Source organism: Rattus norvegicus, chromosome 1 (assembly GCF_036323735.1).
Source record: "Rattus norvegicus strain BN/NHsdMcwi chromosome 1, GRCr8, whole genome shotgun sequence".
NCBI lineage: Eukaryota > Metazoa > Chordata > Mammalia > Rodentia > Muridae > Rattus > Rattus norvegicus.
Genome location: NC_086019.1, coordinates 105,496,844 through 105,524,422, shown reverse-complemented (window position 1 = coordinate 105,524,422; position 27,579 = coordinate 105,496,844). Strand labels below are relative to the sequence as shown.

The window sequence follows — 27,579 nt, the reverse complement described above, 5'->3', positions numbered from 1 at the left end:
AGATTTATTAAGCATGATTTATTCCTTTGGAAGAGGGTGAAGTGACACACAGTGTACAGATAGGGAGACCCAGGCTAACGTGATTTCTACAGCAAGGCAGAGCAGGCCTAGGAGCCTGCTGGGGCCTGAGCTGGAGTAATCCTGGGGTGGAATCCTGAAAGTCTTTTTTGGGGCCAGAAGTTTCCAGTGCCTCCAACCAGAACAGATCAGCTGCAGAACAGATGGCTCATCTCATGGATTCTGAGGAGGTTCCTCCACACATTCTGATTGGCTGCCTGTGGCTGAGGTGCCCTGTGTCTGTCACTCACTGTGTACCGGAACCAAACAGCTCTTGGGTTGCAGTGGGCCCTGCTCAGGTGCATGTGGCGGGCCATTCTGTGCAGGCTAAACAGATGACGAAGCAGGGCCTCCCAGTGCAGCTTTCACAGCCTGGCCCATCTCAGTGTGGCCAAGGCTGGCAGCTGCAATCCAGCAGCTGCGTCCAGCCTCTCCCCCGCTCCCCCCAGGCCCCGCCTCTTCCACCGACCTTGGTGAGGTTCCCGCCAGGGACGGGTCTAAGAAATAAAATAACAAGCCGAAATAAATGGCTTTGATTGGCTGGCCTCAGGAGGCTGCCTAGCAACTGCCAGCAGCCCTGATTGGCTACTCTTAACTCTATAGCATAGCAAAATTAATGGCCTAGCAGAAATAATAGCCTGTAAACAACTGAAAGTCCAGGAAGGAGATGCAGTTGCCACGATTGACAGCTTGCCACGGAGGAGGCGGAGCTTGGCACCCTGGCTGTGCAGGGCCTGGTAGTAAGTGGTCAGGGTGAAGGGTAGCTACTACCCAGTGCAGCCTGCGGGGCCTCTGGAGTGCCTAGGACCAGCGGGTCCAGTTGTGGCAATTCAGGTGGTGGGAACAATCCAAAGCTGGGGGTCAGGGCTTGCAGATGGGCCAGGGCCCGAGGTCCATTGAAGGTTACATCACAGCCTGACTGGGCCAGAAGCCAGCTTTCCACTTCAGACTGCAGCCACCTGGAGGTCTCTGAAGGGAGAGACTGTGTCCAAGCTGGAGCTAGAGGAAACCTGGGCCTGGGGGACAGCAGGGAGGGCCTGGGGGGACAGCAGGGAGTGCCTGGGGGACAACAGGGAGGGCCTGGGGGGACAGCAGGGAGTGCCTGGGGGACAACAGGGAGGGCCTGAGAGGTAACAGAGAAGGCCTATCAACAGCAGGAAGAACCTAGAAGACAGGGAAGACTTACCTTCAGGTGTGCCTTGGGGGCCCCCTGGCTGGCGACCTAGGAAGCTGTGAGCCAGTAGGGCTTCCTTGATGTGTTCCTCCTGTGCTCGGAGAGCCAGGGCACTGAGCAGTTCTGAGTTGTTGGATGTGCTTCGATAGTACAGCATGTGTGCCAGCTCCAGGGCCTGGGCGCTACGGCGCTGCCCAAACACCTGTGGGCATGCAGGCTTAGACACACTGATGCAGGGCCATGAACCAGAGTGCCCTAGCAGCGCCAGAGTGCCCCAGCAGCACCAGAGTGCCCTAGCAGCACCAGAGTGCCCTAGCAGCATGGCTTCTTAAGCTCAACTCGGGGGCTGAAGCTGGATTTAGGCTGAATCAGACTCCTTCTGCCAGTGGCCCACGGCTCTGCTTTCTGGCCACATGTTAATGGGTTTGTGCAAAAATTTCAAACATGAGTTTTTGCCTAGGAAATTCCTTGTGTGTGTGTGTGTGTGTGTGTGTGTGTGTGTGTGTGTGTTAGAATATTTTTATTATTTTTACTTATTCACTTTATGTTCTGCTCACTGCCCTGCTCCTTCTCACCCCCTCCCACAATCCTTCCCCCCTCTCTTTTTCTCCTCCACCCTGGCTATCTCCCCACGCTGGCACATCAAATCTCTGAGGCGAGGCTGTGAGGTTAGGTGCATCCTCTTCCACTGAGGCTAGAAGAACACATCCCATGTACAGGAAACAGCTTTTCGAACAAGCCCCGCTCCATGTGGTCTCCACGCAGAGACCAAGCTGCACGTCTGCTATGTATGTGCAGGAGGCCTAGGTCCAGCCCATGTATGTTCTTTGGTTGGGGGGGGGGGCTAGGAAATTCTAATCCCAGTATATCCCTGTCAAGTATTCTTCCATATTCCCAAATAGCACCTAAATTTGCTTCATAGAGACCTAGTACAGACAGATGGTGGGGTTACAGTGCAATCAGATTGTTGTGAACCGAACACTGGGTGCAGGTGACCCTATTTCTGTGTCTATTTGAACCTTCCCATTATTGAAAAAGAAACATCTAAGCTACTATGCTGTAAAGAAAACTGCAGGTAAAGGGTTCTGGGAGCAGCCTGGCCCCTCTGCCCCTTGGCCTGGCCCCTTTGCCCCTCGGCCTGGCCCTAGCCCACACTGCAAACCCACTGTTATCCAGGTTGGATGAGCTCCCAGCAGTCCTGTACCCTTGGGCTGCTTCTACCGGCTCCTACCAGCTCCACTCTTGAGAGTGGTCTAGAGCAGCACTGTCCCTTTGCAAGGGTCATACAGGAGGACCCAGACATCAGGATACACAATGGATAATGTAAGGACAGAGCTGCAAGGCCCATCCTAGCATGCCAAAATCCAGCCTGAACTGACACATCCGGGGGCCTCACAACATGGCTGTGTGGCTGGATGACCTCTTCTTCCTCCTCCTCCTCCTCTTCCTCTTCCTCCTCCTCCTCCTCTTCTTCTTCCTCCTCCTCCTCCTCCTCTTCCTCCTCCTCTCCTTCTCCTTCTTCTTCTCCTTCTTCTTTCTTTTTTTTAAAGATTTATTTATTTTATGTATACGAGTACACTGTAGTTGTCTTCAGACACACCAGAAGAGGGCATCGGATCCCATTACAGATGGTTGTGAGCCACCATGTGGTTGCTGGGAACTGAACTCAGGACCTCTGGAAGAGCAGTGAGTGCTCCTAACCACTGAGCCATCTCTGCAGCCCCTGTACCTTCTTCTTAAGAGCCCACACCATGGATTCTATCCCTGCCTTGGAGCCAATTGCCATAGAGGCAGGAATCTTTTGCTAGGGACCATCCTGCATGGGACAGCTGGGTCCCCTGTCTTCATTTGTCAGGACTGTAGTGCAGAGTCCTCAGGGCGGAGGGAGCAAGCCACACTGGCATGCAAGCATACTCCCCATTCTGGTAGGCCTACCTTCTGTGGGTCACAGGCCACAGCCTGTCATCATCCTCCTCCCTCCTGGCCAGCTTGTCTGTCCCTAACCCATCCTGATGCCTGCCTCTTCCCTGGCCCCATCTCCCCACCCCTGCTCATAGCCTCCCTAGCTCAAAATTTGAAGCACTAAACCCCATCCCTGGTGCAGCCCACATAGTAAACACTGCTGTGCCCAAATGCCTCCCTCCCCATCCCCTCAGATCATGGGTCTTTAACTGAGCAACACACCCCAGTCTGTTCTCAGAAAACACTGCCTCATCCTCAAGGCTGTTGGGAGAGCAGATGCACCCTCAGGCTCCCACAGCCCATGCCACCCAGCCTGTGTCCGCCGGCCTCCGCCCCCTAACAGGGCCTACATTCCCAGACTCCAGCTCCACACCCTCCAAGCTGCCCGGCCTGCTCTGCAGAAAGAGGGCAGGCTGTGGTGTCCAGAGACCCATCCCAGCCTCTATGATCCAGGAAGGTCTCAGAGCTGATGGCCTCTGGCCAAAAGATGAGGAATGATGAGGGGTGACCAGCCCAGTGAGAGAGAAGCAGCCAGAGGGGACAGCACATGCAAATGCAGAGTCTAGGGAAGCAGGAGAGGCGGTTAGGGGTCACAAACACACAAAGAGCAGAAACTGAGGGTCAGGTGGCATAGTGGTGGTAAAGAATGTGACTAACCACAAGGCAAGCTGAACAGGGACCCCACAAGGTAGTAAGAAGGCAGGGTAGGGCCTGCCCTGGTTGGGGTTGGGAATGGGCTATAGAAGCCACCTGGAGGCTGGAAACAAGGCAGGCACCATGGCTATGCCCCCACAAAGAGCAGATATGGAAGATGTTGGCTGTAGCAGCCAGTGAAAGCCACGGTTCCAGGCCCAGCTGGCCACAGAGAGTCAAGGCACAAGGGCTCCAGCAGAGTTCTACGAATCTGCTCCAAGACAGCAGCTGAGAAGCCAGGCAGAGAGGATATGGCTGTACACAGGGAGACAGGAAAGGCCCAGGAGAGGGACCTGTGGCACAGCAAACCCAGGGGCACTGGACACGGAAGCAATGAAGACTTAGAGATGTGGATGGCCGGGAGTTGACTGAGTGGGAGGTGGTCAGGACTGAGCTGCAGCTGGAGTATGAATGAATGAGTAATCAGAACACCAGAGAGGGATGAATGGGGCCTTCCACTCTGTCGGGCTCCACAGCCTGCTAGGGCCCCTGAGATGTGAGAGGAGGGCTCTCCTTGGTCAGTGTCCCCTCCCCAGAAGTCTGGTGCCACCCTCTAGACTCCCTGCTTTCGGTCCTGCCCTCCACAGTGCCTACGACCCAGCGGCTCCTCCCCTTTTAACTTCCTCCCTGCTACCCTGAGAAGCCCAGAATGATGTGTGGGCACGGAGCTACCACCCTGGTCCCTGCTGCTCTCCTCTCCCCACTCCTTGTGCTGGCCCTGGGTATCCAATCTCCCTGTGGCCAGTATGGCCTGGCCAACACTTGTAGGATTTACCACAGCGCTTCCTGAGAGAAAGCCTGTCAAGACTGCTGAAAGCAGGGAATGATGGGATACCACACAAGGCTCATGTCGGCCTACACTCCTGATGTAGTGCAACCACAGAAGAATTGAGAAAGGCCACCCTTCCCAACCACCTCAGCCAACAGGGCACGCAAGGGCAAGGGGCACACAAGTTGGGTGTCAGCATCACCTGACCTCTTGACCCTGAGTCCTAGCTGGTGAGCAACGCCAGTCTGAGGAGGCCCTGAGCTGCCACTCAGAAAGGGAGCTTATTAAACATACAACTTCCTGGCCCAGGCCCTGAGTTTCTAAACCTGTCCCTTGGGGCTAGGGCTGGCTCTGTTAGTGATCATAATACCCTCTAGGAAGGAAAAGTAGGGAACAAAGAGTCCCACTGTAGCAACCATCATCACCTCAACAGTGAGTTCACATGGTACTTCCTGTACTGTGCCAGGCTCACACTGACTTGTTTAATCCCTGTGTACGGCTCTACTTCCGGTCTCCTCATCATTATCACGTTGCAGCGTAGGAGCTGGGCTACAGAGACGTTAAGCAACTTGGTTTAGACGGAACAGTAGAACCATACTCAGATCCCGTCAGTCAAGCTCCAAAGTATGCAACCTTCGTTGTGTTCTTAAAATGCAAGTGAAGAAACTGAGGCACGAAGAGTGAGAGCCCTGTCCAGGGTAAAGGTGCTGATTAAGGGATTAAAAGGACGTTAGGGCACTGTGCGCCAGGGGCAGTGCAGGGAAAAACTGAACGTACAGGGGCCCTGGCTGCTCAGCCCACGAAGCGAGGTGCCGAGGGTGCTCACCTTGGAGGCCCTGATGCCCATGAAGGCAGCGAAGAGCAGCAGCAGCAGGGAGGTGGCCATCTTGAGGTCAGACAGTATCACCATGCCCACGTTGACGAAGAACACAACGCCCGAGACCACCAGCATCAGGTTGAGCAGGGCGCGCTGCATCATGGGCGTGCGCACCTTCAGCTCCGGCAGCAGCTGCTCTAAGCCCTCCAGTGGGGTGTCCTTGAAGCTCTTCAGGACCAGGTGCCCTCCTTTCGTCCGGGCTGCCAGCACCACACGCTTGAAATATCTCCTGAGGGTCAGAAAGGAGGGTGTGAGAGCAGGGCAGCCAGAGCCCTCTCACCTCGTGATGGCTAACCCTGGCTGTCACACTGACTGGAACCATCTTAAAACCCAAGCTTCTGGGCACTCCTGTGAGGAGATTTCTTGACCGGATTTTTGAGTTGGGAAGACCCGTTCTAAAACATGGCAACCCCCTTTCTAGTGATAGCTCAGATAAAAGGTCTGGTGAGATACACCTTGATTCTAGCATTCAGGAGGCAGAGGCAGGTAGATCTTCCTGAGTTTGAGGCCAGCCTGGTGTACACAGTGAGTTCCAGGCTAGTCAAGGCAACATAAGGAAGACCATGTCTCAAGATTAATAAGCGGACAAGAAGAAGGGAACTTCTGGGTTTTGCCTACTTGCTCTCACTCTCACTGGCAAATTTATCCTGCTTCTGAGGTTGTCCTCCTCCTGTATTAGCATGAACTTCAGGGTTCCAATCAGCAGCTCTCCAGAAACTTCCAGGACTGAACAACTACCGAGTCTTAACCTTTCCATCATGAGGCAGCCATTGGACTATCCTGACCACAGCCTGAAAGCCAGTCTAATAAATAAATCCAGTGTGTGTGTGTGTGTGTGTGTGTGAGAGAGAGAGAGAGAGAGAGAGAGAGATCGAGATCTGTTCCTTTAAAGAATTCTGACTAACACACATCTAAAAACTCCATATCTCCATGCTGCATGGTCTTTTAGAACACTATTTAATCACAAGACACTGGAAGTAAGTCACATGTGCAGCCATGGGCCTGGGGTTGGTTAATTATATAACCTCTTAATGGATGCTGTTCATCAGAATCATGGCTGTGCCACTTCTTCAGGGTATGTCCCTTCTCTGAGTCTCAATTTTCCTCAGTCAGAAAGTGGAGGGCTGACCCTCCCTCTCTTCCTCTGAAAACAGTAGTTCTTACTTTCTCTTGGGAAGAAAAGGCTGCATTTGAACAGTCTGTACCTCCCATCTCTGAACTTCCCCCAGGGGGCCCAAGACACCAAAGCCAGACACTGACCTGTCCGTCCCCTCTCAACTCAAACCTTGCTCTCTTCTGCTGCAACTGGGGAACAAGGGCCTCCTCACCTCTCCACAGGGGGCAACTTTCTGAAGAAGCCACGCTTGGAGCCCACACTGGACTTGTGGGGCATCTGCCCAACTCTCTGGCCCAAGGCCCAGAACTGTATGTAGATATACTGATCCAAATTTATTGTCACCTGCCAAGGGCGAAAAGGAAGCAGAGGTAGCTGAATGTGAGCCCAGTGTTACGGGCGAGGAGCCATAATACTTGACCCAGCCAGAAACGGTCCCTGCCTTTTGTTGCTCAGCATGCAGTGTGGATGGGTGGGTAGGTAGGCAATCACCCGTGGTCGGTTGTGTTGAGCACTGCAGAAGGGCACAGCCTCTAGGGTGGCCCTGTATGTAAGAATCTTCTTAGAGCCTAAGGTAGCATTGGTTTTAAGAGTCTCCGTTCATGAAGCAACTACAAGGACAAGACATTGTCACTTAGACTGTGTCTTACCACTACTGGCAGGACACACCACAAAACATGACAAAGTACATCTAAGAAAAATAGATCTTGGGGGTTGGGGATTTAGCTCAGTGGTAGAGCGTTTGCCTAGTAATCACAAGGCCCTGGGTTCGGTCCCCAGCTCAAAAGAAAAAAAAATATATATATATACATACATATATATATATGTATATATATACATATATATATATATATATCTTAAAGTTCATGAAGATGTAAAACCAGAAGATTTTAGTATTTCTTCCCCATTTTGATGACTTTAAGGAAGAGGGAATCGAGAGGGTTTTTTTGTTATTTCTCGGTGGAATCTTTGTAGACAAAAACTCTTCAGGGAATACTGAGACAGTGTCTCACTATGTAGTCCTGACTGGCTCTGTAGACCAGGCTGACCTTGAACTCACAGAGATCCACCTGCCTCTGCCTCCCGAGTGCTGGGATTAAAGGCCTGTGCTACCATGCCCAGACTTTGGATTATTTGTTTTTAAGATTTATTTTATTTTATGTGTATAGGGGTTGGGTCTTCATGTATGTAAGGGTATTGCACGCATGCCTGGTGCCCACCTGTAAAAGCCAGAAGGGGCAGTGGATCTCCTGGAATGGGAATCACAGACTGCTGTGAGTGACCATGTGGGTGCTGGCCTCTATAATCGCAGCAAGTGTCCTCAACCATGGAGCCATCCATGCAACCCCATGGAATGATTCTACACTGTTCATCACAAAATCCTCCTAGGTGCCAGTCCCAGCACAGGCCCTGAGACCCTCATCTGATGACCCTTGCCTGCCGGGTAAGGGAATGTGTGCTTCCTCTAGGCTAGCAAATATGGCTTCTCTGGGGACAGGTACCTGGACCTCATCCTGAGGGTGATGGACGACAAGTGCATAGGCCAGGGCATCTTCAGAGAGTGGAGAGAAGTTGGCCTGGGCCAGCAGGGGCTTCAGAGCCTGGAGCACTTCCTTCTCACTGGACAGGCGCTCAGGGTCAGTAAGGGACGGCTGGTCCAGGGTTTCCCTGTCAGGGTTAATGGGGTCATACAAGGCCTGAGGAGAGACGGTGGTAAAAAGAGAGGTCACAACATGGGTAGTGTGGGTCCCTAAGGACTGGGAAAGCCCAGAGCTCACTTCTCCTCTACTCTCCTCCAAGTGACTCTGTGTTAATTACCCTCACGCACGCACACACACACACACACACACACACACACACACACACACCTTAAAACATTGGCCAGCTGGATATGGTGGCACACAGCTTTAATCCCAGCACTCAGGAGGTAGAGGCAGGGGGATCTCTGTTGAGTTAAGAGGCCAGCCTGGTCTACATAAGAAGTTCCAGGTTGGGGCTGGGGATTTAGCTCAGTGGTAGAGCGCTTACCTAGGAAGCGCAAGGCCCTGGGTTCGGTCCCCAGCTCCAAAAAAAAAAAAAAAAAAAAAAAGAAGAAGAAGTTCCAGGTTAGCCAGAGCAACATAGTGTTTCAAAAAGGAAAAAAAAAAAATGGGGCTAGAACGATGACTGTTCTTCCAAGGGTTCAATTCCCAGCACCTACATGGCAGCTCACAGCTGTCTGTTACTTCTAAGGATCTGATAACCTCACACGGACATACATATAGTCAAAACACCAATATACATAAAATAAAAATTAATAAATTATTAAAAAGAAAAAACTGGGGCTGGAGAGATGGCTCAGTGGTTAGGAGCACTGATTGCTCTTTCAGAGGTCCTGAGTTCAATTTCCAGCAACCACATGGTGGCTCCCAATGATCTGTAATGGAACCAGATGCCCTCTTTTGGTGTATCTGAAGGTAGCAACAGTGTTCCTACATACTTAAAATAAAAATAAATAATTTTTAAAAATCTTTAAAAGAAAGAAAGAAAGAGAGAAAGAAAGGAAGAAAGAAAGAAACAGTGTTCCCACATACTTAAAATAAAAATAAATAATTTTTAAAAATCTTTAAAAGAAAGAAAGAAAGAGAGAAAGAAAGAAAGAAAGAAAGAAAGAAAGAAAGAAAGAAAACCAAAACACCATACAGACAACCTTAGCAGCACATCCAGCTTCCCTCTGAGGTCTGTGCTGAGCAATGACCTCTCCTTCTGCAAAGAGGCTGCAGAAGATGAGAGCCCAGAAGGCCCTGGGGGAGACTAAGATCAGGGTACTAGGAGATGGGTCCATGCAGGGACTGAGTGGAGATGACAACCACACCCCTGAACTCCTACTGCAACTTGTGCAAGCCTCGAACCCCACCTGGCCTGCTGAGCCTGAGAGCTTTAAAATCTCCCGTAGATTAGGGCACCCTGGGCTGGCCAAAACAAAACCTTTCAGACTGTTGAAGACATGGTCCTCGAAGGAGCATCATGGCCCAGCCAGAGCATGTCTGAGCAGTGCAAAGTGATCAATCAAAGCTGTCCCATGCCTCCAGCCCCTCCCGATAGAGAGTCATTTCCTCTGAGGCTTCATCCCAGAGCCAGGTGCCAGACCACCAGAGGCCACACCATACTCAGCCCACAGCTCCAAGCCTGCAGAAGCTCTCATCCTGTACAATCCTGAGTCCTGGCTGACCCAGGAACCCTAAAAGAGCTCCCACAATGCTGTGCCTACCTCAGGTAGCCCAACACAATGGGGTATGACACCTTCCTCTAGAATAGTGAGAAAAGTAAATGTCTTTTTCCTGGTCTCCTCTGTGTCCCCTGTTGTGGCTGTACCTGACTAACCTCCTCATATATGAAGATATAGCAGGGCTGGAGAGATGGCTCAGTGGTTAAGAGCACTGACTGCTCTTCCAGAGGTTCTGAGTTCAATTCCCAGCAACCACATGGTGGCTCACAACCATCTGCAATGGGATCTGATGCCCTCTTCTGGTGTGTCTGAAGACTTACATACACATAAAATAAATTAAAAAGAAAAAAATAAAGCAAAAAAAACATGTGGATAGGCATGTCTTCCCATCTTCTAAAGACACTGAAGCAAGAATGAAAGTCAAAACCAAAGTGAATGAATGAGTGAGTGAATAAGTGAATGAGTGAGTGAATAAGTGAATGAGTGAATGGATGAGTGAGTGAATAAGTGAATGAGTGAGGCATCTGATGAAGTTCGGTAGTAGAACATTTGTCTAGATTCCCCTGTGGAGGGCTTGGGGGCACGTCTCAGCAGGTAGAGCACTTGTATGTGTAAGATCCTGGAAAAGGTAAAACAGATAGACCCAGCAGGTCACCGCAGGGCAGAGGAGGAGCATCATGGAATGAACTGTATTCCCAGGGCCCTACGGGACATCCTGCCTCGAAACCTTTGTGTGAGATCCGTGTGGACAACCAAGTCTGAGCATTAATTCCACCCAACCATGCTCTCACGTGTGCTTCAATTCACTGCGGTCCAATATTTCATCAAAGTACTCTCCCCTTCCTTGCCAAACCTGCTGCCTTAGGTGTCCTTAGGTGTCAGTCTCTGAGGGCTTCTCCTACCAGCCTGTAACTCCCAGTCTCCTCAAGTTCTTCCCTTCCAAGATATTCCATCTGCAGATTCCTTCCTATGATCACCCCATACTCAACTCCTGAGGTCACAATCTGAACCCCCTTATCTCTCCTGATACCCCCACCTCCATGGGAGGGAACTTTTCCTACCTGCTTGACTTTTCCCACTTAAAACTCTCCCACAAAGCCATGCCCCAGAGCTTTCTACTGAATTTGGAATGAAGTGTGAATCTTTTCAGGACCTTAAAAGCCCCTCAAAAGCGGCCCTAGCTCCCTCATCTTCTGTACTGACAACCGCCCTCAAGGCTCTGGGAGAGAGGGAAGGAGTAGCAAGAATCCCAGCTGCAACCCTTTCCAGGTATGATGTGTAATTTGTCCTAGACGTTGTGACACGCCTTGGAGGCACCACAGAACAGCAGAAGGTAAACCATATGGAAGAGCCTGAGCAAAGGCTGATGGCTAGACATCCGATGCCAATGAGCAGGGAGATGCTGGGACCAGGATAAGACTCAAAGTCAGCCATAGACCACACCCACCGCCATAGGCCACACCCACAGCCGTAGGCCACACCCACAGTCACCATAGACCACATCCAGTCAGTCATAGACCACACCCACAGTCAGCCATAGACCACACCCACAGCCATAGGCCACATCCAGTCAGCCATAGACCACACCTACAGTCAGCCATAGACCACACCCATAGACCACATCCACAGTCAGCCATAGACCACACCCAAAGCCATAGGCCACACCCACAGTCAGTCATAGATCACACCCAGTCAGCCATAGACCAAACCTAGTCAGCCATAGACCACACCCATAGACCACTCCACAGTCAGCCATAGACCACCCACAGCCATAGGCCACACCCACTGTCAGCCATAGACCACATCCACAGCCATAGACCACACCCACAGTCAGCCATAGACCACACCCACAACTGCCCAGATTGACCTTGAAAAATTGCATGCCTGGGACTAAAGCTGGAGCCTTCAGGGCCACCAGCCAGGTTCTCTGAGAACTTCAAGCTAGAAACTTAAACATGGCATATGGTCTGATGCTCCCCCCCCCCCATGCTCCTCCTCCCTTCCCTCCCTTCTCCCTGCTTACCCCTCCTCATGTGTCTGTTGCTCCGGCACAGATGGATGCTTTTCCCGGTTCATCGTTCCCCACCAGCAATACAAATCTAGCCACCATAAGCTTCTCATTTGTGTTTGCTTGTTTATTTTATGTGTATGAATGTTTTGCCTGCATATGTGTGTGTGTGTGTGTGTGTGTGTGTGTGTGTGTGCCACAGAAGCCCACAGAAGTCAGAAAAAGACATCAGATACCCTGGAACCAGGGTTGTCGACAGTTGTAAACCACCATGTGGGTGCTGGAAACTGAACTCACGTCCTCTTCAAGAGCAATGAGCCTTAACTGCTGAGACTTCTCCCTGATTTGCACCCCCCACACCCAATTTGGATGGGCTCAAGACCTCACCTGCACCCTCAAGTCCCTTGGGCCTTGCAGCCAGCCCATTCTTTAGACAGTGCCATGAAATCTCCACAGAGGATAGAAAGAACGGGTAAATATCCTGTACATTTTCCTGTTATGCTTGAAGCAAGTTAGAGGCACGTTCCTAGCATGTAAAAATAGGACCATTGTGATCCCTACTTACAGATGTGAAAACTGAGGTGTGGGCATACCCAGATCTGCCAATTACTTACGAAAATCCTTTAGTGCTCGGGAGGCAGGAGGATTGTGCATTTGTGGATTTGAGGCCAGTGAGATCACAGGTCAATAAATAAATAAACAAAACCCTGCCAAGGTTGCCATTGCTCTCAGGAAGCAGAAACATATACCTGCGAGGCCCTATAAAACTTCTATGTAATTAATACGGTGTTTGTACAGGATGGAGGGACGCACATGCACCACACAGCAGTGGTCAGAGGCTAACATTGTGTCACTGACTCTTTCTACCTTTACATGGGGCTGGCAGCAGCCTAGAGGACTGCCAGACACAAAGTGCACACAGGGCTCTGAAGGGTTGTTACTGTTCAAGGCAAGGCAGGGAGGGCGGCAAGAGGATGGAGTGTGGCGTCAGCTCAGAAGTCTGAGAGGTCCCAACCTTATACATTTCAAGAGGGTCCAACCCCTGAGCAGCTGGGGAGAGGAAACCCTAACCTAGGGATATCCTTCATGGGGAGCATCTGGTTGACCTGCAGCCCTAACTACTTCAGGTGGCCTCCACTGTCACTGTAACCTAGGGCTGTGCCTAGACCACTTAGTTTCTGTCTCATCTATGGAAGGGCTAGAGAAAAAGATCAGCCTCCAGGCCAAGATGTGATATTAACAGAGTAGACTCAGGTGAAGATGAGCCAGCCCTTGTGTAGATCAGCATCCTTATAAGAAACCCCAGAGCTCGTGCTCACCCCTCCCACCTGTGAGGACAAGGCTGTGAGCATCCACTCTGAATGAGGAAGCAACCCTCACTAAACCCCAGATCGTGGACACTTGGAGCTTAAACTTAGAGCCTGATGTCCCTGAGGAGAAACGTCAGTCCCCAACCGACAGCCTTTTTGTTACAATATCCTAGTCTGAAAACCCTAATTCCCTTGACAGTCTCAGCATCAAGATCCTTCCAAAGCTTCTCCCTCATGACAGACCCGAGTCTTCCAGTCTCCCTCAGCTGTCCAACAAGCACTCAAATAACTAACTTCCTCCAGACACACATTGGCACATTCTGGTGCACACCTAATCGCAGCACAGAGGAGGCAAAAGCGTGTGTGTCTCTGTGAGTTCAAGGACATCCCAGTCCCTTCTCCCTGCAGATCCCTCAGCCAGACGTATTTTACATTCGTTTTAGTTCCTGTCTCCCCACCATCTCTATGTCAGCTCCATGAGGATGCAAGTATAACTGCCCTGGCCACCGCAGAGTCCTCAGAACTTAAAGCAGAGCCAGGCTCCAAGCAGGTATAGGCCACGGCATACTGAACAGACAACGGCAAACATGCATGGCAGGAAAAGAGCCGTCCTCACCTGCAGCCTGGCCAGGAGCTGATGGTAGTGAGACAGGGTACAGAAGTCCACATGAGCTGAGAATGCCTCCAAAGCTGCTCTCTCTGCTGGGCTGGAGTGGAACTCCTGGTGCCCAGAAAGAAAACCCAGTTAGGCCTCTCTCCTCATCCTCCAGAGGAACACTCTTAAGGTAACCCACCTTCAGGGTGGGAATTCTGAGCTTTTAAATTTGTATTTAAAAACTGATTGGGTCGATTGTACTGAGCCAGCATAGCACAGGAAAAGGAGCCGTCTTCAGGATCCAGGGGCTCGGCACCTGCTCTGCCGCTAACTGCATCTCCACAGAATCTGTGCTCTGTGGCCGCTGCTCTTCCTCAGCAGAACATCATCCTCCAGAGAAGGGCAGAGGTGAAAGGAATCAGAACCTCAGTTTTTCAAAAGGTTCAGTGAAGCCATTTCTGAGGGTCATGATGGACCCTTCTGACTGCAGGGAGAATTTATTTACCACCTACACGTGCTTTGATTGCGTGTATGTGTACCACATGTGTGCCTAGTGCCAGCAGAGGTCAGGAGACGGCACTGGATCCCCTGTAACTAGAGCTATGGGTGATTGTGAGTTCATATGTACGTTGCTAGAAACAGATTCTGGGTCACCTGCAAGAGTAACAAGTGCTCCCAACTGCATCTTCTCAGACTAACTAGAGAAAATTTTTTTTAAATATTTATTTTTTATTTATACGAGTACACTGTAGCTGTCTTCAGACACATCAGAAGAGGGCATCAGATCTCATTGCAGATGGTTGTGAGCCACCATGTGGTTGCTGGGAATTGAACCCAGGACCTCTGGAAGAGCAGTCAGTGCTCTTAACCGCTGAACCATCTCTCCAGCCACTAGGGGAAATTTTTGACGAGATTGTTTGTGCTAATATGTACACAGGTATAGATAAAAGCTAGCACAGGAGTTGGTATACACAGCAGGTGTTCAATAAGTAACTATTATATTAAGGAATGATCATCTTCTGACAGTAATGATGGGCTGAGAATTCAAGCTCTGGAATAGATCAGGGTGAGGTCAAGGGTGCACTCTGGAGTCAAGCAAGCATGCGTCACTCACTGTCTGTAGCTTCGGGTGAGTCCCTCCGCTTTTACACCTGTAAAATGGGATGATGGTGGCCTCTTTCTTACTGGGTTGTTCTTATGGTTCTATACATTACAAACATGCAGCACAATGTCACAGACTAAGATAATAATTATCATTATCGCTTTGCAGGTACAAATTTATTACGTAGTAGAAAGTAATGTTGAGGATGATAGTTATATCTATTTCAAGGGAAAAACTCATGTCCCGGAGTGCCTGTTCAAGGCCCCCAGAAGAAGCTCAAATCCAGAGCTCATTAGGTATCTCATATTTGAGCTCTTTCTTGCCCCTGCATTCCAACTCTCTCGCACCCACTAGGAATGCTAAGGAGACTAGAAACTACAACTCCCAGGAGGCGCTAGAGCTGTTCTCAAAAGCAGGTATAGTGGTGCAGTCGCAAGGTCAGCTGGAAATTGTAGTCACTAGGCTCTTAGACCACGGATGGGCGGTACCTGTATCAGGAGGCGGAGCAGCTGCTCCCTGGAGAATGGAATGAAGCGCTCGCGGTACTGCTGGGCCCAGTTGCAGGGCTCCTTGGGGTTCCACATCTTGCGGTACGCCCCCATCCTGTTCTCCAGGGACGACAGAGCCCGGGGAGTCCCGAGGAGAGCAGGCACCAGGGACCATACTCGGACCCTGGACCCCCAGGTCACATGCAACATGGCCTGCCCCTTTTCCCAGAGCCTAAACATAAGCAAATGAAGGGGGTTGTCAAAAGTCAATTGGAGGTAGTACCTCCACACACCCCTCCTTTCTGGGACAGTTCCTGTGCAGTCTCCCTCCCTCTAATCCTTTTCCGTTTCCTTCCACACTGCACATTTAGATTGGCTCCCGTGTAGGGTCAGAGGTCGTAGTTTGGAGTGTCTTGCAGGCCCAGGGGCTCTGTAGCGGTACAGATGGTCTCTGAGAACCTTAAACAACGAGGTGGATCTCAAGAGTGTTGGAAAAACTCGGAAAAGTTAATAGCGGGTGCTGGATCGTCATTCCTGGGTCATGCAATCCCCCACCCTGCCCTCACCTTAGCCAGCGCGCGACTGTCATTGAGCCTTCTGCGCATGTGCAAAAAGAGGTTCTGGGCCAGAGGATTGGCTTCAGCAAATAATAAGACGCATGCGCACAGCCTGGGTTTTTGAAACCATTTAGTAGCCTCTATGTCCACTGCGCATGCCTCACCTCTTTACCTCTTTTTTTTTTTTTTTTTTTTTTAGGTGATGCGCGCGCACGCGCCAAAGAATTGTCTCCCCGGGTCCGCTATTTGGATCTGGGTCCGGCCCTCGCGCGCTCCGGGCCAACGGCGACCCGCCCAACGGCTACCGAGACCACGCCCTTTCTCTGATCAATTCGGATAGGCGGAAAGGAAAGGGGCCGGACTTGGCTGCAGCCAATCATCTAATAGAAAACAGAAAAGGCGGGAAAAAGAGGAACCAAAAGGAGGCTAGAAGTGGCTCCCGGGAGCAGAAGAGGAAGCCAGGCAGACAGAAGAGTCTACCCTCCCAGAGAGGAGCACTGGTCCTCGGCCCTCGGAGAATAGGTGGTTCTCTTCAGACAGCGTCCCCCTGGGGTCTCAACACTTCCGCCCCCACGTCCTTAGAAGGGAAGCCCCTAGTCTAAGAAGGTTGCCATGACTCTCATACTGAGTGGCAGCTGGTTTCTTGAGGCTTCAGTCTGAGACAATATGTCATCCTGAGACAGAGCTGAAGCCTAAGCAAGGCTCGTGTAATGGAAAATGACCCAAGTTAAGGAACACCTCAAATATCCCTGGGCTCTTCATGGTCTTCTATACCTAGGGGCAGCTGCATTCCCTCAAGGACCAGTCTACAGCCCCCTCACTAGTGCCCCATGTCCTGAGGTCCCTAATTCCACTGCCTCAAGCCTCCATGCTGAGGGCCCAGCAGATTTGCCACCCCTTATCACCCTCACCCTGTATTCCCAAAATCCAGGACCCTCAGAACCCTCTGGCCCTTTATCGGCACCTGAGAACTCCAATAGCCCTGCAGCCTACATTTCCAACCTCTAGGGCCCGAAGCAGCCTTTCAGCTGTGCTCCCATTTCCAGACCCTCCCTCATGCCCTATCTCTCCAGCACCTAGGACCACCCGGCAGTTTCTCATTCCATATTCCTGACAACTGAAAACTGGAGCAGCCAGCCCCTTCATCTCATTCCCTCTGTTCCTAGGGCTCCTAACAGCCTCTCAGCCCATCCATTCCCACCCAAGCCTGGGCCAGCACTCCCTGCTCCCAGGACTTTGACCTTGACATTCCCATTCCTGTTGTCTTGCAGCAGCTGAACCCTGAGGTGGGCCTGAGGCACACAGGCAGTGGCACCCAGAAAGCAGCACCCAACAGCCCTGCTCCTTCTTCCCAGGACACTCAAAGAAGAGCAGCCACTATGCACCTCCCCGAAAGCCTGCAGGACCTGGCAGACAGTGAGACTGTGCGCTTTCTGAGGAGACCAAAGAGCGTCTCAAGGATCTTCGGAGGGGTGAGATCCTAGGGTTCAGGACACAGGAGACATCCAGGAATGGGGTGGAGGGGGGGGGGTTGGTGTGGTCAGTTAGGGAGACAAACAGACAGGAGCCCAAAGCTGATACCACCTTTTACTGAGTATCTGGTCACTAACCATTGTCAGCATCAAATGAGTCGTCACAAGAAAGAACCCCCTCATGCCTGGGCACAGTCTGTAACACCAGCATATGAAAGACTGAGATGAGAGGGTTGTAACAGGTTTGAGGCCAGCCTTGGCTACTGTGTAAGAAAACAAAAAAAGTGAAAGAACCCTTCAAAGGAGAAGAAAAGTAAAGCCCCCCCCAAAAAAAACCCCATAATTTTGATAAATGGCATCAGTGTTTGAAGACTGCTTGTCCAGTGGGGTAGCCACAAGCCACAGAAGCAACTCCACTTCCAACCCATTCAATTCAAATCATTAAATTGCAATCATGGTGGCCATATTTCAGATGCATGGTGGCCACAGGTGCCTTGCAACCCTCCAGTAGGACAGCATAGATTGAGGACATTTCATCATACCAGGAAGTTCCAGTGTACAACATCCATTAAAGTTACCACAGACAGGGGGCAGAGCCACTCAGTTCTCGGAGATGCTAGGACCCATCCATTCTCTACTTCTGAGGTCTCAGCACAGAGCCAGGAAGACCATGCACCAGACCCAGGCACCAGATGTGAGCAGTCACTGTGCCAGGCCTGATGTGGGTGCTCTCTGTGCATCCACTCCTGACCACCACATTCCCACTCATCCAGCCCACTCACGCTGTGTCACCTTGAAATGGAACCAGCCACTGCCCGTCTCTGAACATCAGTACAGGAGTGTCTATGGGCTTCGACCTACACTGCTTCCTTCTCCTTTGAAAGATTTTAAAAGTATATGTATGTGGCTTCATGAGTTTACGTGCGCCACATGCAAGCAGGTGCTGGTGAAGGCCTGAGGGGCTCAGGTCACCTGGAACTGGAGTTGGAGCCGGTTGTGAGCAGCCTGCTGTGGGTCTTAGTTACGTTTCTATTGCTGTGAAGAACGTAACCAAGGCAACTCAAAAAACGAAGGCATTTAATTGGGGGCGTGTTTGTAGTTTCAAAGGGAGAGTCCATGACCACCATGGCAGGGAGCAAGGCAGCAGCAGGCAGGCATGGCGCTGGAGCAGTAGCTGAGAGCTTACCTCTTACCTGCAAGTTGTGGGGGAAGGGGGAGAGAGAGAGGGAGAGGGAGGGAGGGAGGAGAGGGAGACGCACAAACTGGAATGGCACTTGAAACCTCAAAGGTGCTTAATGACATCCCTCCTCCAAAAGGCCACATCCCCTAATCTTTACCAAACAATTTCACCAACTAGAGACCAACCATTCAAACATATGAGTCTGGCCAAGGTGTGGTGGCTACACCATCAATCCTAACACTACAGAAGCAGAGGGAGAAGGATCTGCCTGCATTTGAGACCAGCCTGGTCTGTATAGCAGGCTCCAAAACTACATAGAGAGGCCCCGACTCAAAACCAACAAAAGAACAAAACAAACCCAAAAACTCAAACACACGAGCCTGTGGGGGCCATTCTCATCCAGACACCACACACAGTAAACACTCGTAACCACAGAACCATCTCTCACACACACCCGCTTCTACATCCGGGTGTCTTTTGTTTGTTTTTGTTGTTTGAGACAGGGTCTTATTTTGTAGCCTAGCCCAGGCCAGCCTTGAATGCACAATAGTCCTCCTGTGTCAGCCTCCCTGGGTGCTGGGGCTATAGGAATGAGCCACCATGTTCAGCCAGCCTGTACTAGTTGTGTTGCTACCCCTGGACAGAACTGACAACTCAGGCAATGATCAGATGGGACAGGGCTATGGGAGCAGGAGCAACCCTCTGACCTGGTTCTCCAGGGAGAGTCTCCAGGAAGTCGGCATTCTCTTCCTCCATATGTTAAACTCCAAAGTCTTTCCTCAGTTCCCAGGCCAGAGAGTCTTCTCTCCATCCTCTGGAACAGAGCCCAGACAGGGCTGGCTTTGAGGCCTGGCCTAGCCATGAGTCCATTTGAGGGACATAGTACCCTGTTAGCTGGGCTGTCTCAGGCATAACCAGCAGCAACAGCAGCAGCAGCAGCAGCAGCAGCAGCAGCAGCAGCAGCACCTTTCATTCCCAGACATGCCCTTTGGCTCAGTAGTTTACATGGTCAGACTCTACCTGTGTGGCCTGAAACAGCTTCTCTGAACTTTCGTGTCCTCATCTGGACCCTGAGAGTCCTCAACCCGCCTCCTGGGCAGGACTGCTGTGAAGATGAAACAAGGCAATACAGAGACAGGCTGACTAGTGGGGGGCTGGCATGTGCCAAGCTCTCCTTAAATAGCAAGCATTGTCACTGGAATAACTCTCAACTGTGAGGGAGGGGAGGGTTGGAGGAACCTGGCATGGCAGGAACCAGTGCCACACTGCCTTTCTTCCTTGTGAAAAAGGAGGAATTGTGACTGCCACACACCACTCCCTGGTGCCTTCTGTCCTCACCACGACCTGTAGCAAGGACATATTTGTATAATCCCAGAGGAAACTGAGACTCCTAGAGGTGGAGTGACTTGTCAAGGTGACCCATTTGATGAAGGAGTCAAATGCACTCACTGTTTCCAGTGCCTGGAAAGTAGAGGCAAGAATAAGGGAGCGGGGAGCCCAGGTGGGGATGGCCCAGTGCAAGCTAGGAGAGAGGCAGCCAGCCGTGCCAGACCATATGGTCACAGACATGGCCCATGCCACCATCTCCCTCTGCCATAGTCCTTCTCCTTCCCCTAGCCTGGTTCCTCAATGGGAGTCTCTGGGCAGCTGGTGCTTATGTCCTCCAGCCGCCTGCCAACCGGCGCCTTAACTCAGGAATCTTTGCTCTCTCCCTGGAGACAAGACAGGGGAGGTGCAGAAAAGAGACTGGACACTGGCTTCAAAGAAATGGTATCCACAGGGGCTGGAGAGATGGCTCAGTGGTTAAGAGCACTGACTGCTCTTCCAGAGGTCCTGAGTTCAAATCCCAGCACCCACATGGTGGCTCACAACCATCTTAATGAGAGCTGATGCCCTCTTCTGGTGGGTCTGAAGACAGCTACAGTGTATTATAAATAAACATTTTTAAAAAAGAAAAAGAAAAGAAATGGTATCCACAGACAGCTGACACCCTTCCCCACATTTCCAGTGCCCTAGGCTTTACCATAGACAACAGCCCCTGGGGCCTGGAAGTCAGGAGTGCAGACTCAAGCCCCACTCTAGAGCACTTAACGTTAAGGGTCTGCTTCTTCTTCTTCCTAGGTGAGTTCTGAGAACCATCGTTGTCCTGAGCACTTACTTACTAGGCCTGGGCCCCCACTGCCCTTCTTCACAATATAGACACTGAGAAACTGAGGTTCCGAGGTCTGAATAACTTGCTCAAGCCCACACAGCTTGGCTGAATCAGGCACATGTGGCTTTTCCTACTGCACTGTGATGTAGATTTATCAAAAATAGAAGTGAAGTCATAACACTCCCTCTGTGGACTGGTGCACAGTTGCAGGGAGGTAGCACAGGTGAAAAGAATATGAACTGAGGAATAATTGAGGTGCCTCCTCTCCTCGACTGAATTGTTCACTCCCAGACCAGTGGTTGTCACTCTTCCCAATGCTGCGATCCTGTAGCACAGTTCCTCATGTTGTGATGACTCCAACCATAAAATTATCTCCATTGCTACTTCATAACTGTAATTTTGCTACTGTTATGAATCGTAATATAAGAATCTGATATGCAGGATATCTGATATGTGACCCACAGGTCTGTCCCAGACTATCTTACAGCCTTCCTTCATAGATTAACCATAAAGTTCTTGGCAAGAAGAGAGACTAATTACTGTGCTTATAAAGCAATTAGAGCAAAGAAGAGAGGGGCAGGACAAAGGCAGGTAAATTAAGGTCAGCCTTCATCTCATACCCCCACCAAAGGACGCGAAAAGAACAAGGAGCCAGAGCTGCTGTTCACACTCATTTGCCGAGGCCTTGCTTACACTTGTTCGTGCAGACATACACAGACTCCTGCAGAGCCTGTCCCCGGGATACGGATTTATCCACATTTCCATTCTTCCTTCTGCACAACTTCATTGCTTATAGTCAATCCCATCAATCACCGGATCCAGTTTTACATCCAAAACGTCTCTGAATTGCTCAGGGCTCTGATTCCCCCTACCAACCTGCTCTGTGAACTTCTGCCTCACCCTTACCCCTTATCCAGGCCACTGGCCACATAACCCCAGAGAACTTTAATTCTTGGGTCTGTTCCTGGCTATCTTCTTAGAACATTCGATGCATGAGGAAATTCAAATGAAGGGCTAGAGAGATAGCTCTTGCTCTTCTAGGGGACCCAAGTTCAACTCTGAGCACCCACATTTTAATTTTCACATATCCGTAGATCTGTTGAGGTCTTTTGAGGACCAGCCCTTGCCAACATGTGAGCCTCACTTCACCTCTCAAGATCTCTTGTCTCTTTCTGATTCTTGAGGCAGAGTCTCATAAAGTCCAAGGTGGCCTGGAACTGGATATGTAGCTGAGGCTAGCTCCTAGCTCCTGCTTCCACTTTCTGAGTGCAGGTCCTCAATCTGTGAGTCACACCTTTGGAGGCTGATGACCCTTTCACAGGGGTCACATATCAGATATTTTGCTTATTTAGAGTTTTTACTGCTGTGACCAGACACCATGACCAAGACAACTCTTATAAAGACATTTAATTGGAGCTGGCTTACAGGTTCAGAGGTTCAGTCCATTATCATCAAGGCAGGAGCATGGCAGCATCCAGGCAGACATGGTGTAGGAGGAGCTGAGAGTTCTACATCTTCATCTGAAGGAAGCCAGGAACAGACTGGGCATCCTCAGGCAGCTAGGCGGAGGGTCTCCGAGCCCACCCACACAGTGACACACTTCCTCAAACATGGCCACACCTTCTCAATAGTGCCACTCCCTGGGACTAGCACATGCAAACTATCACAGACATTTACATTACAATTCAATACAGTAGCAAAATTAGTTACGAAGTAACAATGAAACTAATTTTATGGTCAAGGCCACAACACAGGAACTGTGTCAAGGGTTGCAGCACAGAAAATTGAGAAGCACTGGATTATAGGCACACAGCACTATATCCTGCAAAACTCCTTTAAGGTCCAGATCTTAACTTACGCCAAAATTCAGCCGAAGGACTTTGGATTCCACCCAAAGTTCAACTCCTGTCCACTCACTCCCCAGCCATGCAGACTTACCCCTCCAGCCAATTCTACACCATGTGAAGGCTGTTTCCGCACTAAGAACTGATCCCGTCCTGCCCTGCCCTGCCCTGCCCTGCCCTGCCCTGCCCTGCCCTGCCCTGCCCTGCCCTGCCCACAGCCCTCCCACACTATAGTCCCACTACTCAGCCCTTTTCGTCCTGGAACACCCATGTAGAAAGACCCTGAACCACTCCACTCTCCATCCAGTCGACTCACATGGATGGGTTCCTTCTATGCCTAACAGGGACATAACAGGACATAACAGTGTGACATAACTTGTCACACTGCAGTATGACAGGCTTCAGCCTTTCACAGATTTGTGCTGGTAGAAGGAACCACTGCTCCCAAGGCAGGATCAAGTTTGAGGCAGAGTCCAAGTCAGGCTCTGCAGCTTACTAGCTGATAAATTCATCTAGTTCTCCATCCTCTGTATCTTAGTTATTGTCAGAAAAGTGCCTGTGTCTCAGTGTGGCTTTAGGCTAGTGTCACAGAAGGCAGGTGCACAGATGGGGTGCAGGGCAGTGCTGTGTTGCTTATTTAGAATTCTAAAGCAAAAACTAGATGTAGTCCTACACCTGTAATCCCAGAACTTGGGAGGCTGAGGCAGGAAGATGATTGTGCGCTCAAGGCCAGACAGGAAATCCTGTGAAGTAAAAAAGCAAAATGTTGACATTTTAATCCTGTAATCAATACTGCATCTTTGTTTTGTCTTTGCACATTTTCCTGTATATTTTGACAATTTCAAACATTTCAAAAAAGTGAATTGAGGAGGGAGCTGAAGAGATGGCTTGACAGCTAGACGTCCAGCACCTACCGCACAACCTGTTAGCTCTAGCTCCAAGCAGTCCAATGTCCTCCCTCCCTTCCTGTGGCTTACACACACACACACACACACACACACACACACACACACACACACCACACACTCACACACTCACACACACACCACACACACACATATACCACACACACTCACACACCACATACACACACACCACACACACACTCACACACACCACACATGCACTCACACACACTCACACTCACACCACACTCACACACATACTCACACACACACACACCACACATGCACTCACACTCACACACACACACCACACATGCACTCACACTCACACACACACATACACACACACCACACACACTCACACACACATACACACACACCACACACACACACACACACATGACATAGATGTGTACAAACATGGGTAATTCAAAATCTTTTTAAAATGGGGGCCAGAATGCCAGGCAATGGTGGTGCACACTTACGATCCCAGCGCTTGAGAGATGGAGACAGGTGGTTCTATGAGTTTGAGACCAGCCTGGTCTACAGAGTGAGTTCCAAGACAGAGAATCCCTGTCTCAAAAAAAAAAAAAAAAAAAAAAAAAAAAAAGCAATGGGGGCTGGAGAGATGGCTCAGCTGTGAAAGCATTGGCTGCTGCTCTTCTAGAGGTAACAGGTTCAATTCCTAGCACCCAAAGAGTGGCCCACAAACTATCTGTAACTCCCCCCCCCCCCAAATACTGCATTTGTATAGTTAGTGCAAAATACCCATACATATTAAATGAATAAATTTTAAAACTAAGAAACAAGTTGGGTGGTGGTGGCACATGCCTTTATTCCCAACATTTGAGAGGAAAAAGCAAACAGATCTCTGAGTTCTTGGCCAGCCTGGTCTACAGAGAGAGCTCTAGGACACCAGGGCTATACAAAGAAACCCTGTCTCCAAAAACAAATGTTTTTTAAAAAAAATTAAAATGAATTGGGGCTGAACACAGAGTAGAGTGTTTGTGTGGAGTTTGGGTTTGTGAGCCAGGAAGGGAGAAGAGGGGGACACAGAGAGCTATGTATGAGAGCGGGGTTGGGGTACCTCTTATTAGCTTTTAGAAGAGCAGGGTGGGGACCTCTTTTATGCTTTGAATAAGAGTGGTGGCAGGAAAGTCTGGAGCAAAGCAAGGATGAGTGGACAAAGCTTAAGTTAGCAGGAGAGCTTCGGATGCCACCATGATGGGCTAGGACTGCCCTGCAGCACTGGGAGCCTTGAGGGACTGTGGTCAGGAAGAACAGAGGGGACTGGGGTTTCAGTCAGAGCCCAGAGGGAGGAAAGGAGGTGAAAGGCAGAGATGGGGCTCTGAGGCTGGAACAGGAAGGGCAGCTGCAGAATGGCCCATCCCCAGGGCGCCCACCCAAAGGGAAGGACATCTTGGAGGGGCACTGAGGCCAACCCTGTCTGTTGTGGTTCGCAGGTCTTTTCCCTGGTCATCTTTTCCTCTCTACTAACTGATGGTTACCAGAATAGGACGGAGTCTCCTCAGCTCCGCTGCGTACTCAACAGCAACCACATGGCCTGTAGCTTTGCAGTGGGAGCTGGCTTCCTGTCCTTTCTTAGCTGCTTGGTCTTCCTTGCCGTAGACGCCCATGAGAGCCGCATGGTAGGCACCCGCTTTAAGACAGCCTTCCAGCTCCTGGACTTCATTCTGGCTGGTGAGTTCCCTTCTTCAGCTCTCTCAGGCTCTTCCCTAGTTCCTACAGGTCACAGTCCTGGGCCACCCACCAACCTGTGCCTGATGGTCCTCCCACTGTAACAGTCTGACTATGGCTCCTCCCAGAAGCATCTTCTAGTCCTTGTCCCTTCCAGCCCCCTCTCTGCCTCTAGCCAGAGTTGCTTTTCCCTCACATTCATTTCTGTGGCCCACTAAACATAGCCTGAAAAGCCCACCCTGTGGCAGGAATTTGATTTAGAGTACCGAACTGTACCGGGTACTGTAGTCATGTGGACACCTACTGGGCACTTCCAGTGTTAGGCCTGTGCCTCCTCTCCTCTAAAGGGTAAGTCCTGCCCATCTTCTCATTTTACAAGAAAAGCTGAGGCTGAGGTGGTCATGTGACTGAACCACTGCTTCCTTGTAAGTGGCAAACCCTATGCCTCAAAGCACAGCACAGCCTCCATAGCCATGTCCCACTGTTCAGAAAGCGTGGTGAGCATTATTTTATGTAGGAGTGCTCTGTCTGCATGTACACCTGCCTGCCAGAGGAGGGCATCAGATCCCATTACAGATGGTTGTGAGCCACCATGTGGTTGCTAGGGATTAAACTCAGGACCTCTGGAAGAGCAGCCAGTGCTCTTAAGCACGGAGCCATCTCTCCAGTCCCACAAGCCCACTCTTTATACCCAGATTCCGGATCCTCTTCACTGCCCCTCTGTCCCTCCCCAGGAGCCATTCCTGGCACCTCAGGGCCAGAGGCTGCTTCTGTCAGAGAACCTCTGCAGTGGGAAGGTGCTGTCCTCAGGGTGAAGGACCCCTTCACATATCTATAGCTCGTGAGCATATGAGGTGTGGCTGGCCCACAGGGAACTGGGTTCCTTTGTGATTCTGATGAGGTTGAAGCTGAAAGGGTGCCATGTTAGACTTGGGAGCTCCACTCCAGAAGTTGGATTTTGGGGATACCAAGGGATTTGGGTTGGCACCAGGGGTGTCCCAGGACTCTGTAGCCCACCCCAGCACACTTTGCCCCTGCCCCAGCATGCGTTCTCAGGTCTCTTCTTTCCTTGCCCCTCCAGTCCTCTGGGCAGGTGTCTGGTTTGTGGCCTTCTGCTTCCTAGCCAGCCAGTGGCAGCATTCGAAGTCCAAGCACTTCCTCTTGGGGAGCAGCAGCGCCAAGGCAGCCATTGCCTTTTCTTTCTTCTCCGTCCCCGTCTGGGTGAGGACAAGCCCTGGCCCCACCCAGGGTGGGTTGGGAGGGCTGTACATCTAGTGACTACGGCCAGGACTCTCCCCGGGCCTCTGCTGTCATCTCTAAGCCTGCCTTCCTCAGGCATCCCCATCCCAGGCACCTCTGGGCAGTGAGCAGACAGCTATCCACTGCATCCCCCAGGCCAGTCCCAAGGCCTCCCTCCCATCCTAGCCAACTTAAACCCTGCCCTTTCCTGCCCACAGATACTCCAGGCCTACCTAGCCTTCCAGGACCTCCGAGAAGAGGCTCCAGTCCCCTACAAGCGCTCCCTGGAGGAGGGTAGTGTGGTGCTGAACACCCTCTCTCCATCATCCACCACTAGCCCCGCCAACCCTACCGTCACAGGCCCCAACAGTCTGAGTTACAGCAGCTCAGCCCTGTCCCCCTACATGACTGCTCCAAAGGCCCCACGCCTGGCCATGATGCCAGACAGCTAAACAGCCTGAGTACACGAGTAAACGGCCCCTCCCAGGGGTTTCTGAACAACCCTGTCCTGTCTGTTCCTCTCTCACCCTTGAGTGGCAGGAGGAGGAGGGAGACCCCTGCCACAGGTACATTTCTACTCCCAAGTAGTCACCCTGTTGAGACAGGACACCCTGCCATGTCACCTGCGCCTTGAGCCCACACTGGCCTTGAGGAGGGGGCACAAAGGCTTCATGCTACATCTGAGGCTGAGGCTGAGGGAGAAAAGACTGTCTCCTCAGAGTACCAGTGAGAAAGAGTGCAGCCCTGGCCCAGCAGCCCACGGTCTTCACCCCCATAGAGATGAAGGCAGTCAACAGCAATGTAAGGGCTCAGTCAGGGCGCCGAGGCCATGGATGAGACCAACTCAGGGGAGAATCAAATACATCCAAGGCTATCATGGGAGACAGGCAAGTGTTCTAGACCCCCCCAGGTCACCAGGCCACACACCTGCTGAGAGGGATCAGCAATGGCTCCTTGTACCAGAGAGATGATCTTTACCCACCACCCAGCCAAGGGGCTGAGGACACAGAAACTCTCAAGGTTTCATTGAGAAAAGAAACAAGTTAGTTTTTAATATATTTCATTTAACTTAATATATCCAATGTGTTAACTGTTGTAACAAATAATCAATATGAAAATTCAACTTTCCTTTTTCTCTTTGTAAAACAGGGTCTCATTGTGTAGCTCGGGCTGGC

General features: G+C 50.9%; 2 protein-coding genes across 12 annotated transcripts; one reads left to right on the top strand and one right to left on the bottom strand.

Annotated features, from left to right (window-relative positions):
- Nucleotides 1-3: 3 nt before the first annotated feature.
- Nucleotides 4-16,053, bottom strand: Tmem143 (transmembrane protein 143). Of its 9 annotated transcripts, none has more exons than XM_006229092.5 (8): nt 15,924-16,053; nt 15,358-15,589; nt 13,789-13,893; nt 8,149-8,343; nt 6,861-6,991; nt 5,482-5,761; nt 1,244-1,433; nt 4-1,073 (listed from the first exon to the last, which is right to left on the bottom strand). In XM_006229092.5, exons 1-8 carry the CDS (start codon nt 15,944-15,946, stop codon nt 1,057-1,059), a joined length of 1,173 nt encoding a protein of 390 aa, XP_006229154.1. In that variant the 5' UTR covers nt 15,947-16,053; the 3' UTR covers nt 4-1,056. The 9 variants fall into 9 exon arrangements, 8 of the variants coding, with proteins under 8 accessions (XP_006229154.1, XP_017444639.1, XP_038968251.1 ...); XM_017589150.3 differs by having other exon boundaries at nt 4-1,039; XM_039112323.2 differs by having other exon boundaries at nt 4-554.
- Nucleotides 16,054-16,098: 45 nt separating this feature from the next.
- On the top strand, nt 16,099-27,527 carry Syngr4 (synaptogyrin 4). 3 transcript variants are annotated; one of them, XM_006229034.5, is made up of 5 exons: nt 16,144-16,436; nt 17,189-17,386; nt 24,931-25,168; nt 26,247-26,386; nt 26,623-26,905. In XM_006229034.5, the coding sequence occupies exons 2-5, from the start codon at nt 17,294-17,296 to the stop codon at nt 26,854-26,856; spliced, it is 705 nt and encodes a 234-aa protein (XP_006229096.1). In that variant the 5' UTR covers nt 16,144-16,436; nt 17,189-17,293; the 3' UTR covers nt 26,857-26,905. The 3 variants fall into 3 exon arrangements, with proteins under 3 accessions (XP_063140329.1, XP_006229096.1, NP_001020815.1); NM_001025644.1 differs by having other exon boundaries at nt 16,324-16,436; nt 17,186-17,386; nt 26,623-27,527; XM_063284259.1 differs by lacking the exon at nt 26,247-26,386 and having other exon boundaries at nt 16,099-16,436; nt 17,186-17,386.
- Nucleotides 27,528-27,579: the final 52 nt, after the last annotated feature.

Bases quoted from the DNA above. Each gene is read 5' to 3' on its own strand.
- Tmem143 (NM_001107513.2), bottom strand. From the start codon at position 15,946: ATGACAGTCGCGCGCTGGCTAAG. The intron at 13,894-15,357 runs GTACCGCCCATC...TCTGGGCACCAG, and splicing joins TGCTCCGCCTCCTGATACAG to GAGTTCCACTCCAGCCCAGC. The intron at 1,027-1,243 runs GTAAGTCTTCCC...CTCTCCCTTCAG, and splicing joins CCCCCAAGGCACACCTGAAG to AGACCTCCAGGTGGCTGCAG.
- Syngr4 (NM_001025644.1), top strand. From the start codon at position 17,294: ATGCACCTCCCCGAAAGCCTGCAGGACCTGGCAGACAGTGAGACTGTG. The intron at 17,387-24,930 runs GTGAGATCCTAG...TGTGGTTCGCAG, and splicing joins TCTCAAGGATCTTCGGAGGG to GTCTTTTCCCTGGTCATCTT. The intron at 25,169-26,246 runs GTGAGTTCCCTT...TTGCCCCTCCAG, and splicing joins CCTGGACTTCATTCTGGCTG to TCCTCTGGGCAGGTGTCTGG.